Source organism: Tursiops truncatus, chromosome 10 (genome assembly GCF_011762595.2).
Source record: "Tursiops truncatus isolate mTurTru1 chromosome 10, mTurTru1.mat.Y, whole genome shotgun sequence".
Lineage (NCBI taxonomy): Eukaryota > Metazoa > Chordata > Mammalia > Artiodactyla > Delphinidae > Tursiops > Tursiops truncatus.
In genome coordinates, this window is record NC_047043.1 from 35,228,025 (window position 1) to 35,241,863 (window position 13,839).

Here is a 13,839-nt window from a genome sequence, read left to right on the forward strand (position 1 = left end):
AGATCCTGTCCCCCACTAAATACTCTCATAGCACCCGACTTATATTAAATCCTTCCTTGAACTAATTTCAATGAAAATGTATCATTAGAAATCTTTCTTTGATGTTTAAAAACTATTTAAAATATGAGAATTCTGTTAGATAGCTAGTTGCAATATTTTTTTCTTTATTTTTTTTGGCTGCGTCGGGTCCTAGTTGCGGCACACAGGATCTTCATTGAGGCATGTGGGATCTTTTCTTTGTGGCATGTGGGCTTCTCTCTAGTAGTGGACTGCAGGTTTCCTCTCTCTAGTTGTGGCATGCGGACTCCAGAGCACGTGAGCTCTGTAGTTTGCAGCACGCAGGCTCTCACGTTGAGGCGTGTGAGCTCAGTAGTTGTGGCATGCGGGCTTAGTTGTGGGATCTTAGTTCCCCAACCAGGGATCGAACCTGCATTCCCTGCATTGGAAGGTGGGCTCTTTACCACTGGTACCATCAGGGAATTCCTTGGTTGCAATATTAATAAGCAAAAAATCAACAGTCTTCCTGTTCACAACCATAACCAATTTGAAGTATGATCTAAGAAAATTTTACATCCCTATCACAAAACCATAAACATCTTTTGTCTGCCCAGCCCTCCTTCCTTTGGGTTTGGGGAATTTCTCCCATCCTGGGATTCTGGAGGACACCAGTCTCAGAGCCCTGCAGGGGTACACATGTGAAAACTATACTAATTAGACTCTCTGCAAGACTGTAAATCTTGAATGCAGAGACACAAAGATAAAAGGGTATCTGAGCAAGGTCAATCTACTGATGAATCCAAAGAAACTGCCCTGAAATCCATGGAAATGCTCTATTCCTATTTTTCCCAAGGCCTGATTGTTCAGCTAGTTCTAAATTTTGTGAACTACCCAAATGTTTTAATTTTTTTGCTTACCTAAGCCAGAGTCTGCACCTTGCTTGCAGCCAAAGAACCCTGAGACATGGTATGCAGCAATGTAGAGCTCAAATGCTCGTTCATGGAGGTTGGCAGAATTACCTTTACCCTTAATATTCTCCCTTTTTTCCTTGATAAGTCAACCTGAATTTGTCTCATTTAGCAATCTGTACATTCTCAGGGAGACAACTGCTTTCTCAGCCTCCCTAGCCCCTAGGGTAGTCATATGACATTAAGAATCTTGGGCTTTCCTGATAAAGGGGAGAGGTGTGACTAGCAGGCCCCTTTCCTACATGATGAAAACCTGTACATAATGTCTAGACTTCATCTTGCAACCATGTGGAACAAATATGAACACAAAGCAATGTGTTAAGAATGGCAGAATAGGGGACTTGCCTTGTGGCGCAGTGGTTAAAAATCCACCTGCCAATGCAGGGGACACCGGTTCAATCCCTGGTCCGGGAAGATCCCACATGCTGTGGAGCAACTAAGCCCGCGCTCTAGAGCCAGTGCTCTAAAGCAAGAGAGGCCACCGCAATAAGAAGCCCGTGCACCACAACGAAAAGTAGCTCCCACTCGCGGCAACTAGAGAAAAGCCCGCACACAGCAACAAAGACCCAATGCAGCCGAATAAATAAATTAATTAAATTAAAAAAAAAAAAGAATGGCAGAACGGAAATAAAATAAGAATCTGGGTTTCTGATGGCGTTACTGAGCACTTGAACCACTGCTAGCCACTGCCTGCCCAGTTATGAGAGAAAAATAGACTCCCTATTTGTTTAAGCTACTATTAGGTTTTCCATTACTCACAGTTGAACATATACCTGGCTTCTAAAAATTCAAATGCAGCTACACTAAAGAATATTATACAGCATCTTTTAAATTAGATAAATCTATATTTAATAACATAAAAAATGTCTAGGTTATACTGTCAAGTCCAAAAAGTAAGTCAAGAATAAAACGTGTTACATGATCATATTTTTAAAATGATACTAAGTGTCTACGTGTTAGCACATGCATATAAGAAAGACATGTAGAGGAATACTCACCAAGCTGATAAGTATATTATTTTTGGAAATAGCAAAAATAATAATTAAAAGTATGTTTACCCTTTCTTCTGGCAGTTCTCCTGAGAATTCTTCCTAAAAAGTCTTCCTAATCCACGTAGAATTAGCTTCAATGATATTCATTGAGGCATTGTTTAAAGGAGAAAAAAGTTGTGAACAACCTAAATTCTAATAATAAGTTTTGAACCTAATAGTTGTCTCAGCCTAATGAAGTACAATGCAACTGTTTAAAATTTAATTGTGGAAATGTATCAGTGGCATGGAGAAGACAATATTATCAATTTTTAAAAGCTACCATAGAATAATATATAGAGTTGGATTACATTTTTATAAAGCATCTATAAATTGTTTTTTCTTAGTTCAATTAAATTGAAAAAAAAAAAAAAAGGAAGCATATCTTGGGTGACATGGTCCCCAAACAGGAAATGCAATGTTTTTGAAAATAATTAAGAGAAGGCTGAACTAACGCTCATGGCTACTGAGTTCCTTTTTCTTTCTGAGACTGGACTATAATCTTGGAGGACAAGACATTTTTAGGGAGTGAGGCAAAGTTTACGTGGCACTTGCCCTGAGCCCAGCATAACCACGGTCCTCCCAATCCCATGAGGTGAGTTCCATTACTGTTCCCATTTTACAGATGAGAAAACCAAGGCTCGGAGAGGTGAAATAACTTTCCCAGTGTGACCCAGCGAGTAAAGAGTGGAGCTTGTCTTCACCACCTCACTTCTGACCCTCTCCAGGATCGAGCTTTAAACCAGTGTGTCAAACAGTGTCTATCTGTGATCTCCTCCTCCCTGCAGGCCCAGGGGTCTGCACACTGTCAATGGAGGGTGTGATAAGCTCTGCAGTTTAAGAAAACAACATCTGGTCTGGGATACTCTCACCCATATACCAGGATACACAGGATAACCTGTCTAGAAGAAAAGGAAAGTTTCACACTGTTGACACTGACTTGAAATCCACCCTGAGCTCCAAAGTTTGGACCAAGGCTATTTAGAAAGATAATTGTTAGGGTAGAGGGTTCTTAGAATCTAGCAGGGCACTGAGTATGGGGAAAGTGGCTTCCTTCGCAGTCCTACCTTGGCCCCTTACACTCTCATCCAGTACCCGCCTGCTCCCCATCAAGCTTTGCCTCCTCAGGACCCACAGGGCTGGTGGTCTGGGTGAACAAGGCATAGGCACAGTCGCTGTCTGGAGGAACAAGTCATTGGGCTGCTGAAGTTTGCAGTGACCAGCACGATCACAGGAGGGGCAGCAGTTTGTAGTTACTTGGTCACTCTTCCAGCTGAAGAATGCACGTCCCCCTTCTCACCTGTCTTGTACTTTCATAAATTTTGACAAAGAATGACCCAAAGCACCAGAGTGGGTACAAGGTCAGCAAATCACAAAGCATTCCCAGCCTCCAGCACATTTGGCATAAGTGAGATGCTACTTGTGAGCCATAAAAGAGGTGATTACTTTCCTGGTTAAAGGCAGCAAGAATGCCGTAGGCTGTGGAAGGGTGGAGGCACAGAGAGCCCGTCTCAAACTTACCTTGTCATCCAGAAGCATCCTGGAGAGCTCTGTCTGTCTGGTGTTGTAATCTTGGCACAAAAGGAATATTCTCACTAGCTCTACATTCTTGTTTTGGCCCAATAAGTTTGAAAATGATACTTTTTTTTTTTCGGCTGAAAACTTGAGAGTTTCATTATTATTATTTATACTATACTCTTCCAAAGAAGGTTTGAGGCAATATAGGATAACAATAAACGCTATGGACTGAATGTGTCCCCCCAAATATATATATGTATAGCAGTATATATATATATATATACTGCAAAATAGGATCCAACTCTACATATTATATATGCAACTCTGGATGTCAAGGAGTCAATGAACCGTGAATATGTCTTAGACTTGCAGCCATACTTATAATTTGGGTCATTACGAACATCTAAATTAGTGATCAGAAGATAAAACTAGCAGAAGATCAAACTATATACATAGTGGTATATATACTGTGTATATATATGTACATATCTCATACATACTGTACATATACATATCAAAATACATAGAGAAAGGGAAATAAACACACACACACACACACACACACACACACACACATATATATACCAAAGAAGTTACAGAAGGATACTCATCAAGGAGTTAACTTGATTATTCCAAGTGAGTGGGAATGTGGGTGGTAGTTTTAATTTTTCTTCTAATTGTAGATATTTTCTCACCTTTCTATATTTTCAGCTATTGTTTTATTTATTTATTTTATTTTTATTTTTATTTTTTTTGCGGTACACGGGCCTCTCGCTGTTGTGGCCTCTCCCATTGCAGAGCACAGGCTCCGGACGCGCAGGCTCAGCGGCCATGGCCCACGGGCCCAGCCGCTCCGCGGCATGTGGGATCTTCCCGGACCGGGGCACAAACCCGTGTCCCCTGAATCAGCAGGTGGACTCTCAACCGCTGCGCCACCAGGGAAGCCCCTATTGTTTTAATTTTTAATGAATTATGAAAATGTGGACCTTACAATAATGTCCCAGCATAAGAATTGTGAGACAGAAGATCAATAGAGCAGACATGGTCACTAATCATGAGTCTACATATTTTGCTGGTGAAGAAAGACATATATATTAAACAATTAGATGAAAACAGAAGAACATGATCAAGTGGTGTATTTTACAATGCAAACTTTAAAAGAGACAGGCGTTTGGAGGATAGTGATGGATGTGGTTTGGAACACTCTGAGAAAGCTCTGAAGTAAAGAGAATGCCTGAGGCAATCCGGAGGAGGGGTAGGATTTGGCTGGGTGGAGACACTTAGGAGGGTGGAGAAAAGGGCACAGAAATGACTGGTGTGGACAGACAACCATGAAGACTGGCTTAGAGAGAGCAGCAAGTTCATGTTTGGCAGAATAGGAGATCAGACTAAACAAGTACTGTGTGTCCAGGTTATGACAGGCCTTAGGAGAATAAATGAAGAGTTTGGACTCAATCCAACAACAGGACAATGAAAGATTTACTTGGCAGGAATAAGTAGTATGGATTTCAGAGAGGAAATCTGGTAACAGAGATACTGGTTTTCAATCTGGAAAACTGGGGCAGGCATGAGATAGGAGCCTAAGCTTAAAGGCAGCACAGGAGGGGGCTTCCCTGGTGGCGCAGTGGTTGAGAGTCCGCCTGCCGATGCAGGGGAGGCAGGTTCGTGCCCCGGTCTGCGAAGATCCCACATGCTGCGGCGCGGCTGGGCCTGTGAGCCATGGCCGCTGAGCCTGCACATCCGGAGCCTGTGCTCCGCAACGGGAGAGGCCACAGCAGTGAGAGGCCCGCGTACCGCAAAAAAAAAAAAAAAAAAAAAAAAAAGGCAGCAGAGGAGGAAAGCAAGAAAGAACCAACAGAGGGGACACGGTAAAATCCACAAGATTTATAAGATAAGTAGTCTAAAACCAAAGGATGATCTGTGTACCTAGTTATTAAGACAAAAGTTCAATGACCTGGTAAAGCATCAATTCTTTTTGGAATAACGTGAAAAGTAGAGAAAGCCAGATATTCCCCTGCCAGCTGCAGCAAACACAAGATGCTGACCCAGGACCACAGGGAGTGACTGTTGTGCTTTCGGGTGGTTTCATGACTATTTCTAGTCATCTGACAACACGTGTACAAAATAGCTCTACCTGTTTCAAGGAAAAGGCAATTAAATTCTAGTGAAAATGTGTATTCCCAGGATAGGTCAATGACTTCTATAAGGATGCTTTCTTCTTCAATCATTATAGCAATCTTGTAAGCTCCTGGTAAATTTTCTTTATAAATATAGGATTGTCTATGTATAAGAGAAAAGATATGCTGCACTTTAACATTGATTCATGAATAGCTGGCACATTACCCTTGCAAAACATCCTTACCAAGACCAGGTACATCTCCTTCTTGGTACAAAAACTTCAATGTCTTACAACCATCTTTCATAAAAAAAAGAGTAAATGCTTCCAGCTGTTAAACAAAAGAGAAAATGATAATCAATAAAATGACTAAGAAACTACAATAAAATGAACCAAGCCCTGTGCTAGGCATTTTACATACCTTAGTCCTCATAGTTTTGTAAATAAAGAAAATGAAGCTAAAAGAGTTTATTCAAGGTACACAGAAGCAGGTACATCAGAGGCAGCATTAGAATCCGAACTAATTTAACTCCAAAATTATCATGGAATATAGGGTGAATTCTATTTCCAAACCTCCATTACTTATCTACATATATAAGTGGGCCTCCACTTACCTAACCCTGCCTCACAGCATCTTATAGGGGTAAATAGGTGAGTCCAACTGGAGGTAAACGTAAAGAATTATAGTTAAGAGAAACTACTCTTTTTTTTTGGCTGCACTGGGTGGCTTGCAGGATCTTAGTTCCCTGACCACGGATTGAAGCTGCGCCCTTGGCAGTGAAAGCACGGAGTCCTAACCAGGGAATTCCCAAGAGAAACTATTCTTAAAAGTTGATTTGTGGGACAGTAAAACTTATTAACTAACTGTTTTGTTTGACCAATTATTTGAGTAATTATATTTTCAGCAATTATAATTTGACCTATATTGTAGCCAAACTAATATAAAAACAAATTAATATAATGTCTTCCATATTTATGAGCATGAATTTAATTACTTATGAGTCAGTATAATTATCTTAGTAAGTAGACATCTAGGTCACATAAACAAAAACTCTCACACATCATTAGGGAAACACAAAAGTTTACTGACCCCCCTTCACCTAGTCCCACTGATTTCATACATAAGTGTCTTTCCTGGGCAGTGGGTTTCTCTTCACTTACTGACCTATTCCTGTAGGAAGTATCTCAGGTCTGGCAAAGCCTCTCACCCTTGGACAATGGTTCTCAAACGTTTGTGTGCATCAGAGAAGCAACGAGGGGACGTCTTAAAAATAAAGAACGCTGGACCCGAGGATTTGCATTTTTAAAAAGTTCCAGGTGATGCTGCTGCTGGTCCTGGGACCACGTATGGGAACCACCACCCTGGGAGATGAAATGGAGTCACGGAGAGGAGCAAAATTCTAGCCCTTCATTTTCCACTCTTCCATCTCACACGTAAACTTGGCTCTCTTGCATAATTACCATCTAAAAGATACAGAAGCTGTCAGCATAGCTATTCTTGCCCAGTTCCACACTTTCATGCTGTATGTGACTTCTATGACCCATCAGCTTTGAATGCATCCAAACTCTCAAAAGTAGACCGCATGACTGTGATTTAAAAAAAAATTCAATATCAAACGTAATGAATTCTTGTCTTTTAGACATGTTGTACTCTTGAGGCCAGCAGAGTGAAAACCGTCGTGGGCCGAAATCATGACTGCGGTTAAAAATTCACTTATAATACGTAATACTTTACAAATGCTTCATCTGAGTTTCACCACAACGTTGCACTAGGTAAGGTGGCATTATTATGCCCCTCTTGCAGAAAAGAAAATTAAAGCTAAAAAGAATTTGAGGGGACTTCCCTGGTGGTGCAATGGTTAAGAATCTGCTTCTCAATGCAGGGGACACGGTTTCGAGCCCTGGTCCAGGAAGACCCCCACATGCCGTGGAGCAACTAAGCCCGTACGCCACAGCTACTGAGCCTGTGCTCTAGAGCCTGTGAGCCACAACCACTGAGCCCACGTGCCACAACTACGGAAGCCCGCGTGCCGAGAGCCTGTGATCTGCAAGAAGAGAAGCCACTGCAATGAGAAGCCCGCGCACCACAACGAAGAGTAACCCCCACTCGCTGCAACTAGAGAAAGCCCACGCAGCAACGAAGACCCAACACAGCCATAAATAAATAAATAAATAAAAAGAATTTGAGGACTTCCCTGGTGGTCCAGTGGTTAAGACTCTGCGCTTCCATTGCAGGGAGGGGGCACAGGTTTGATCCCTGGTCAGGGAGCTAAGATCCCATGTGCTGTGCAGCCCAGCCAAAATAATAATAATAATAATAAATTAAAAATAAATAAAAATAAAAAGAATTTGAGTGAAGGACCCAAAGACACATACCCACAAGTGCAGAACCTGGAACTCCAGATCTGCTCTCTTTCCACAGAACTGTGCTGCTGCTGTCTTGACTTTGGAAAACACTATCATGTAAGCCAGGAAAGTAATGTCTGTGACTATCATGAGCAGCGCTGAATGAAAGTAGCAGGAACACACGAAGTAGCAAAAGCTTGAATGCCAATGCGGCAGAAACCTCTGTATTGGTTAGGGTCCTGGCAAGCAAAGGAGTCGTAACAAAGAGGCTCTGAAGAAACCTAAAGAGGCTACTTCTAGAGGCCAGAACAGGGTAAGGGAAGCTGTGGCACTAGCAGCAACACAGGACTAGCAACAGAGGAAAACCAGTACCACCTCGAGGCCTGGAAGGGAGGGCGTTGGGGGGGATGGGGTAGCGGGAAGCAGGCTGAGAGCTGGAGCTGGGGGAAAGGGACTGTTCGGGAGGACACTGGCAGAAACGTGGCCAAGTGGGGAGGGATCAGGCTTCTTTCTCTTCTGCCCTCCAATCTCCTGCTGGTGGCTCCCAGAAGCCGAGCCACGTGGAAACCAGAGGATAAGGGAGCCCATGTGGTAGATTCCAGAGAGGTCAGCCTTCCAGGCCACAGAGCAGGGTGGAGCACAGTCGGGAATGGATCTGAAGGCAAACAAAATAACCACCACCTCTGCTGCTGTCTACCCTTTTGCGGAGCCTTTAATGAACTGTTTTCACTCTGGATTGCGCAACAGGCCTCACATAAAAGAAAAACTTTTCCATACACCCAGTTACCTAAACAACCACAACAAAACATACCACCTCTTGCTCCAACTTCTTACTCACCCATCCACTAATCGCGATGCCAATTTACTACATGTTCTTGCTCTGTCCATGTAATCAAATGAGCACTCTAATCTCTCCCAGATTTTGACATTGGTTTCCATCCTAGATGTACTTACTATCTTCCCTCCACTGTGGCTTTGCAATTCACCAGCAACTCTTAAGGAAACACCTTTCCTGGCTTGACTCTTCCCTTAAACCTAGATTTCCCATTCCTTGCAGCCTAAGCAGTGTCTGGCCTGGTCTATGAGAGCCTTAAAGGAAGAAGCTAACCACAAAGACCCAAAGTCCAAGACACGCCCCAGGAATGACAAATGGAAGGGTTTGCAAGCATTGGGCACTCCCACTTCCTGGGCAGCATGTTAGCCAGTGAGAGAGACTTCCTCCAAGTAGAGAATGCCAGCCCAGAAAACCAGGTGGCAAATACTTAAGGGTGATAATATCACCTCTGTAGATACTCATCTCCCCAACTTAGTCACATTTTTTAGAAATTGGCCTTCCCTTCCTCTCTTGGTCATCTGCTCAGTGATGTGTGCAAGGTTGTTTTGCATCACTTCCTTCTACCTAGAGAATAGGCAGACACATAACCAGAGTCACCAGAGGAGCCAAAATAGAGAAGGGAGGCCAGGAGAGATGAAAACAAATGAAAAAACAATACAAACAAACAAAAACAATTGAGAGTGGCAAAGAGAATCCTGCTGCCATTGGGTGGTACCATCCATAGCCCGGGCAGGTTACAGAATTCGTGAGGCCCAGTGAAAACTGAAAATTCAGAACCACTTGTTTAGAAATTATTAATAATTTTAAGATGGCAATAGGAGATCATTTATCCAAGGGTAGGGCCCTTCAGCACAAGGGCCTACTCAACTAACAGCCCGCATGCCCGTGAAGCCCTCCTTAGCCACACGCACACTCCCACAGGGAACTCTGGTGACCCGGGAAACCATCCTACTTCCAGTCGCTTGCTGTGGCACCTCTTGTTTTATGTACACATCTCCAAGGTTGTCTATCCTTTGCCATTAAAATAGCTCAGAGCTATTGATCTCTCTGCATCAATCACATGCCCATGTCACTGTAACACACTAAGGGAACAAGAAAATGATCAATCTCATTCAACTGTCAGAGGCCTGCCAGTTCTAAAGCTTTATAAGGGTCCTGGAAGAAATGAAGGGCAGACAACTTCCAGAACTTGGTAACATACTGCATCGAGCAAGGGAGAGGCTCTTTTAGGAAACATTCCACAGACTCTTCGCTCCTAGAGCAAGCTAAAGAGTTTTGCCCAAGTTCACTGGGCAAGAACAGGGAGTATGGACCCTGATAATGGCAACCTCACCACAATGCCGCCCCCATTGCAACTCTCTCACCCTTGCATTCAGTGGGACAATCAGCTCACCACCAGCATGTACCTGCTCACGGGTCTTGTAGAAGCTCCAGCCCAGGTCACTCCTAGACTTGACAAAAACTCAAGCAGCTAAGAGTAATTTTGTTGAAAATTTAGAACCTGAGCTATAAGGAAGCTATGACAGTGCTTCCAGGAGCTGCTATCAAAGTCACAGTTTATCATATATTACTATAATTAAGGTGACCATATAAATTCATCATCCAAATCTGGGACCCTTTTAGGAGTGAAAGGAGGAACTGTTAATAATTATGCTAGAAAAGTAGGCATAATCCAGGGCTCTCCCTGGCACGCAGAGACGCACGATAATCACCTCGTTGTTTTCGACTATATTCATGCAGTAGTCACTGTTCCCTAGCTCTATTTCTGCAGAATAGAAATATTTTCTCTATTTGTTTTTCTATCCAAATGGTTTGCACGCGTAGTTTATATAACCCGTACTTTTAAAATATCACTCTACCTGTGCTTGACTATCCCTCTAACTTCTGAAGCCATTTTGAGTTAGAATCTTAGCTCAATTCTAGTTGCCAACTCTTTTTTTCCCTTCCTCCACAATAGTAGGCCAAACTAGAAATATCATCCAACTGGCTATAACTATGTAAAATAAAGCTTCTTCTCTATTCAGTTAAATCCCAACCTTCTCTTTCTAAATGTTTTGTTGTTCACAACGATTCAAGTTTCTTCAACCAATCACTTCTCAAAGAGTAATTAAAAAATAATAAGACTTAAACTTACAGATGGGCAATCCAAAATTAATTCTTCAACAGTTGTTATGTCCAGGCCAAGCTTTGCTGATAGAATTTCAAATATATATTTGTATGAAGGGTCAATTTTCATTTTTCGGTTTTCCCTTGCATCTCTGAATCTTGCCTAAAGAATGAAAACCATGTGTAAAAATTGTAATTATGAAGAAAAATCACCAAAATATTTCATTTCAGATAAAAGCGACACTTAATAAAAATGGTATTATAAGCAAAACCTGTCTCTCTTTTAATGTTTCCTGTAGATTTGTAACGCCACTCATACTTCGGAGATATTTGGATGATCTGCGGGAAGACTGAGAGAGCACCTCAGAAGGCACTGGTTGAACCAGTCGTGGCGCAGGCCTAGGTCGAACCCTTCTCAGATCTGGGTCATCTTCATCTGGCATAACTATCCTTTCATCAGAAGGAATGTGATTCACATAATCACTCAAAGAGGAAGTAGGACCTTTTTCGGAAAGAGAGACAGTATCTTCTGCAGATGCCTCTACTGGGAGGGGAGGGGCCTCTTCACTGGAAGGAGGAGGAGCCTCTTCTTCCGGAGGCGGGGGAGCCTCATCTCCTGGGGCCTCTTCACTGGAAGGAGGAGGAGCCTCTTCTTCCGGAGGCGGGGGAGCCTCATCTCCTGGATCCGGAGGGGCAACATCTTCTGAGCTAGGAGGTGCTGCCTCTCCCGAAGAGGACGGGGCTTCTTCTTCCGGAGGGGGTGGGTCACCTTCTTCAGCGCTCATGTTATCCACTCCTTCCACCTGCAGAGCACCTTAAAACTTCAAAACCTAGGATTATAAAAATTTTTTTTAAATTGTTCAATAAATTGAGTATGATGTATTAATTTATCCCTCCCATTGAAGCTAGACAGGTAGCAAAATTATCTGTTTCTCTCATACTGCATTATCCAAAGAAACTAAGTTTATAGGGCTAGAGAGAGAATTTTTTTTAAAGTGGGACAGCGCGCGCGCGCGCGCACGTGCACGCGCGCACACACACACACACACACACACACACACACACACACACACACACACACACCTACACCTACACACCTCTAGGGTCTTTTTCAAACTATAAGTAACCACTGCAATTGATGGGAGGACACCTGTCCTCAGGTATGGAAAAAGGGCTGAAAAAAGATTGAGAGCGACTGTACTCCAGGACCAACTGGTGATCAACACCAGGATACTTATCCAAGAGATCAAGCAAAGAACTACATGGACTGAAATGTTCCTTGCTTGGGGGAACTCTGCTACTCTACAATTCACCAATCAGACACTCAACTGTCCAGCCATCTCATCTATATGAGCATAACCAGGACCACCCAAAAAGCATAAAACATACTCTTGGAAGCCAAAATGAATATCCCAAGTCCAAACATAAAATTCATGCTAAAATGTGATTGTGACTATTTACTGAAGCAACGGTATCATATAAAGTATAAATCCAACCTACCCAATCAGAAAAGCTCCAATTATAAAGGAGTGTGGAAGTTATCATGAGCACATAACAAGGAAAATTAGGGGGCACCAGCGGAATGGGACAAAATGTTACTTACAGAAAAAAAAATCATATTTAGGACAGTAATCAAGCCTCCATCAAAATAAATAGGAGTTTGGGATATGGCTAAGATCCAGAAACCAGTATAAACAGTAAATACCTGAAGAACAAAAGAACAAATTCCAAAGCAGACAGTCCAAAAGAAGAAGATAAAGAGGCTTTCTAGTAAGAAATTCTGAGGACACTGGTGCAGACCTGGCCTAAGTAAGACGGTGCTTCGTATGAAAGGGACACCAGCAGCCCTCCATCAGACAGAGATAGCCTGTAACCTGCACCTGACATCTGCCCTCACCAGGTTTTCCAAAGGACCCATAAACAGCTGAAATTGTTTTCTTTGATATGCTAAGGTTGGCCTATTCAAGAACAGAAAGACCCAAACTGACCTTTTAGCTGCCAGCTAACCAGTTTACCTACCCACACCCAAGATGTCAAACAAGGACCAATGTTCTCAAACTGTCTGAAGTATTTATTTTCTCATCCCTCTCTCCTCTGTCTTTTATAGATCCTGGTTTTTGTCTTTGACTCTTGGCCACAATCTAATGTCTAGCTTTTTCACACAAGAGAAAATTTGCTTGGATAGTAACTAATTAAATGTCTCTTGAGTTATTATTGGGCACAATAAAGATCTACAATACCCAGGAGTTGTGTGTGCATTACATTCTTACACTTGAAACTGGCCTAGAGGAGTTGGTTGTGCCATCTATAGTAACTCAAGAACAATTATGATGATACACATTAGTGAAGTCCTATCAACTACCTGTCACTCTGCTCAAATTTATGCTTTTGAATTCTGCCAAACAATTTACTTTACTCCCGTAAGAGAATCGTGCCTTCTCTCAAAGGATATCAACAGGCATTGTTGTCTGGTTTCTGAAACGAAAGCAAAATTTACTTTAATTTCAATAAATGGTGAAACACATGTACTGACTGAGCTCAGTAGGGCCGGAGAGCTTCTCCATAGGCAATAAATGCTCTTTCTAGAGACACACAGTTATTTAAGCCAGTATAGAGCCACTATTATTTAAGCCATCAAGGAAAGACTAAAGTTGAATCATGACATTTTGTTTAAGAAATCAAGGAAGTATACAATAAATCTTAATGAGTTTTCCATCTAAAAATGACAACTATTTCTTAAGTACTGGCACAGATTAAATTTTCAGAAAATGTTATTACCCAACACAATTAATTCCCTGGAGATTCCAGATAGTTAAGATTCATGGCACATCATTTCAGAACTAGAAAATAAACCTCAGAAATCACCTAGCTTAACTCTCCCTTTTTACTGATAATGAAACTAAGATCCAGCAGAGTCACAGATCT

At 42.2% G+C, this 13,839-nt stretch overlaps 1 protein-coding gene across 1 annotated transcript in view; it reads right to left on the reverse strand.

Annotated features, from left to right (window-relative positions):
- Nucleotides 1-13,839, reverse strand: part of DNAH8 (dynein axonemal heavy chain 8) — a 325,865-nt gene that overhangs the window by 309,004 nt on the left and 3,022 nt on the right. The window contains exons 2-4 of the mRNA XM_019949887.3: nt 11,187-11,744; nt 10,943-11,077; nt 5,874-5,958 (exon numbers count right to left, since the gene is read on the reverse strand). Coding sequence (XP_019805446.1) covers nt 5,874-5,958; nt 10,943-11,077; nt 11,187-11,699 — 733 coding nt within the window. The 5' untranslated portion in view covers nt 11,700-11,744. The remainder of the gene's footprint in view (nt 1-5,873; nt 5,959-10,942; nt 11,078-11,186; nt 11,745-13,839) is intronic.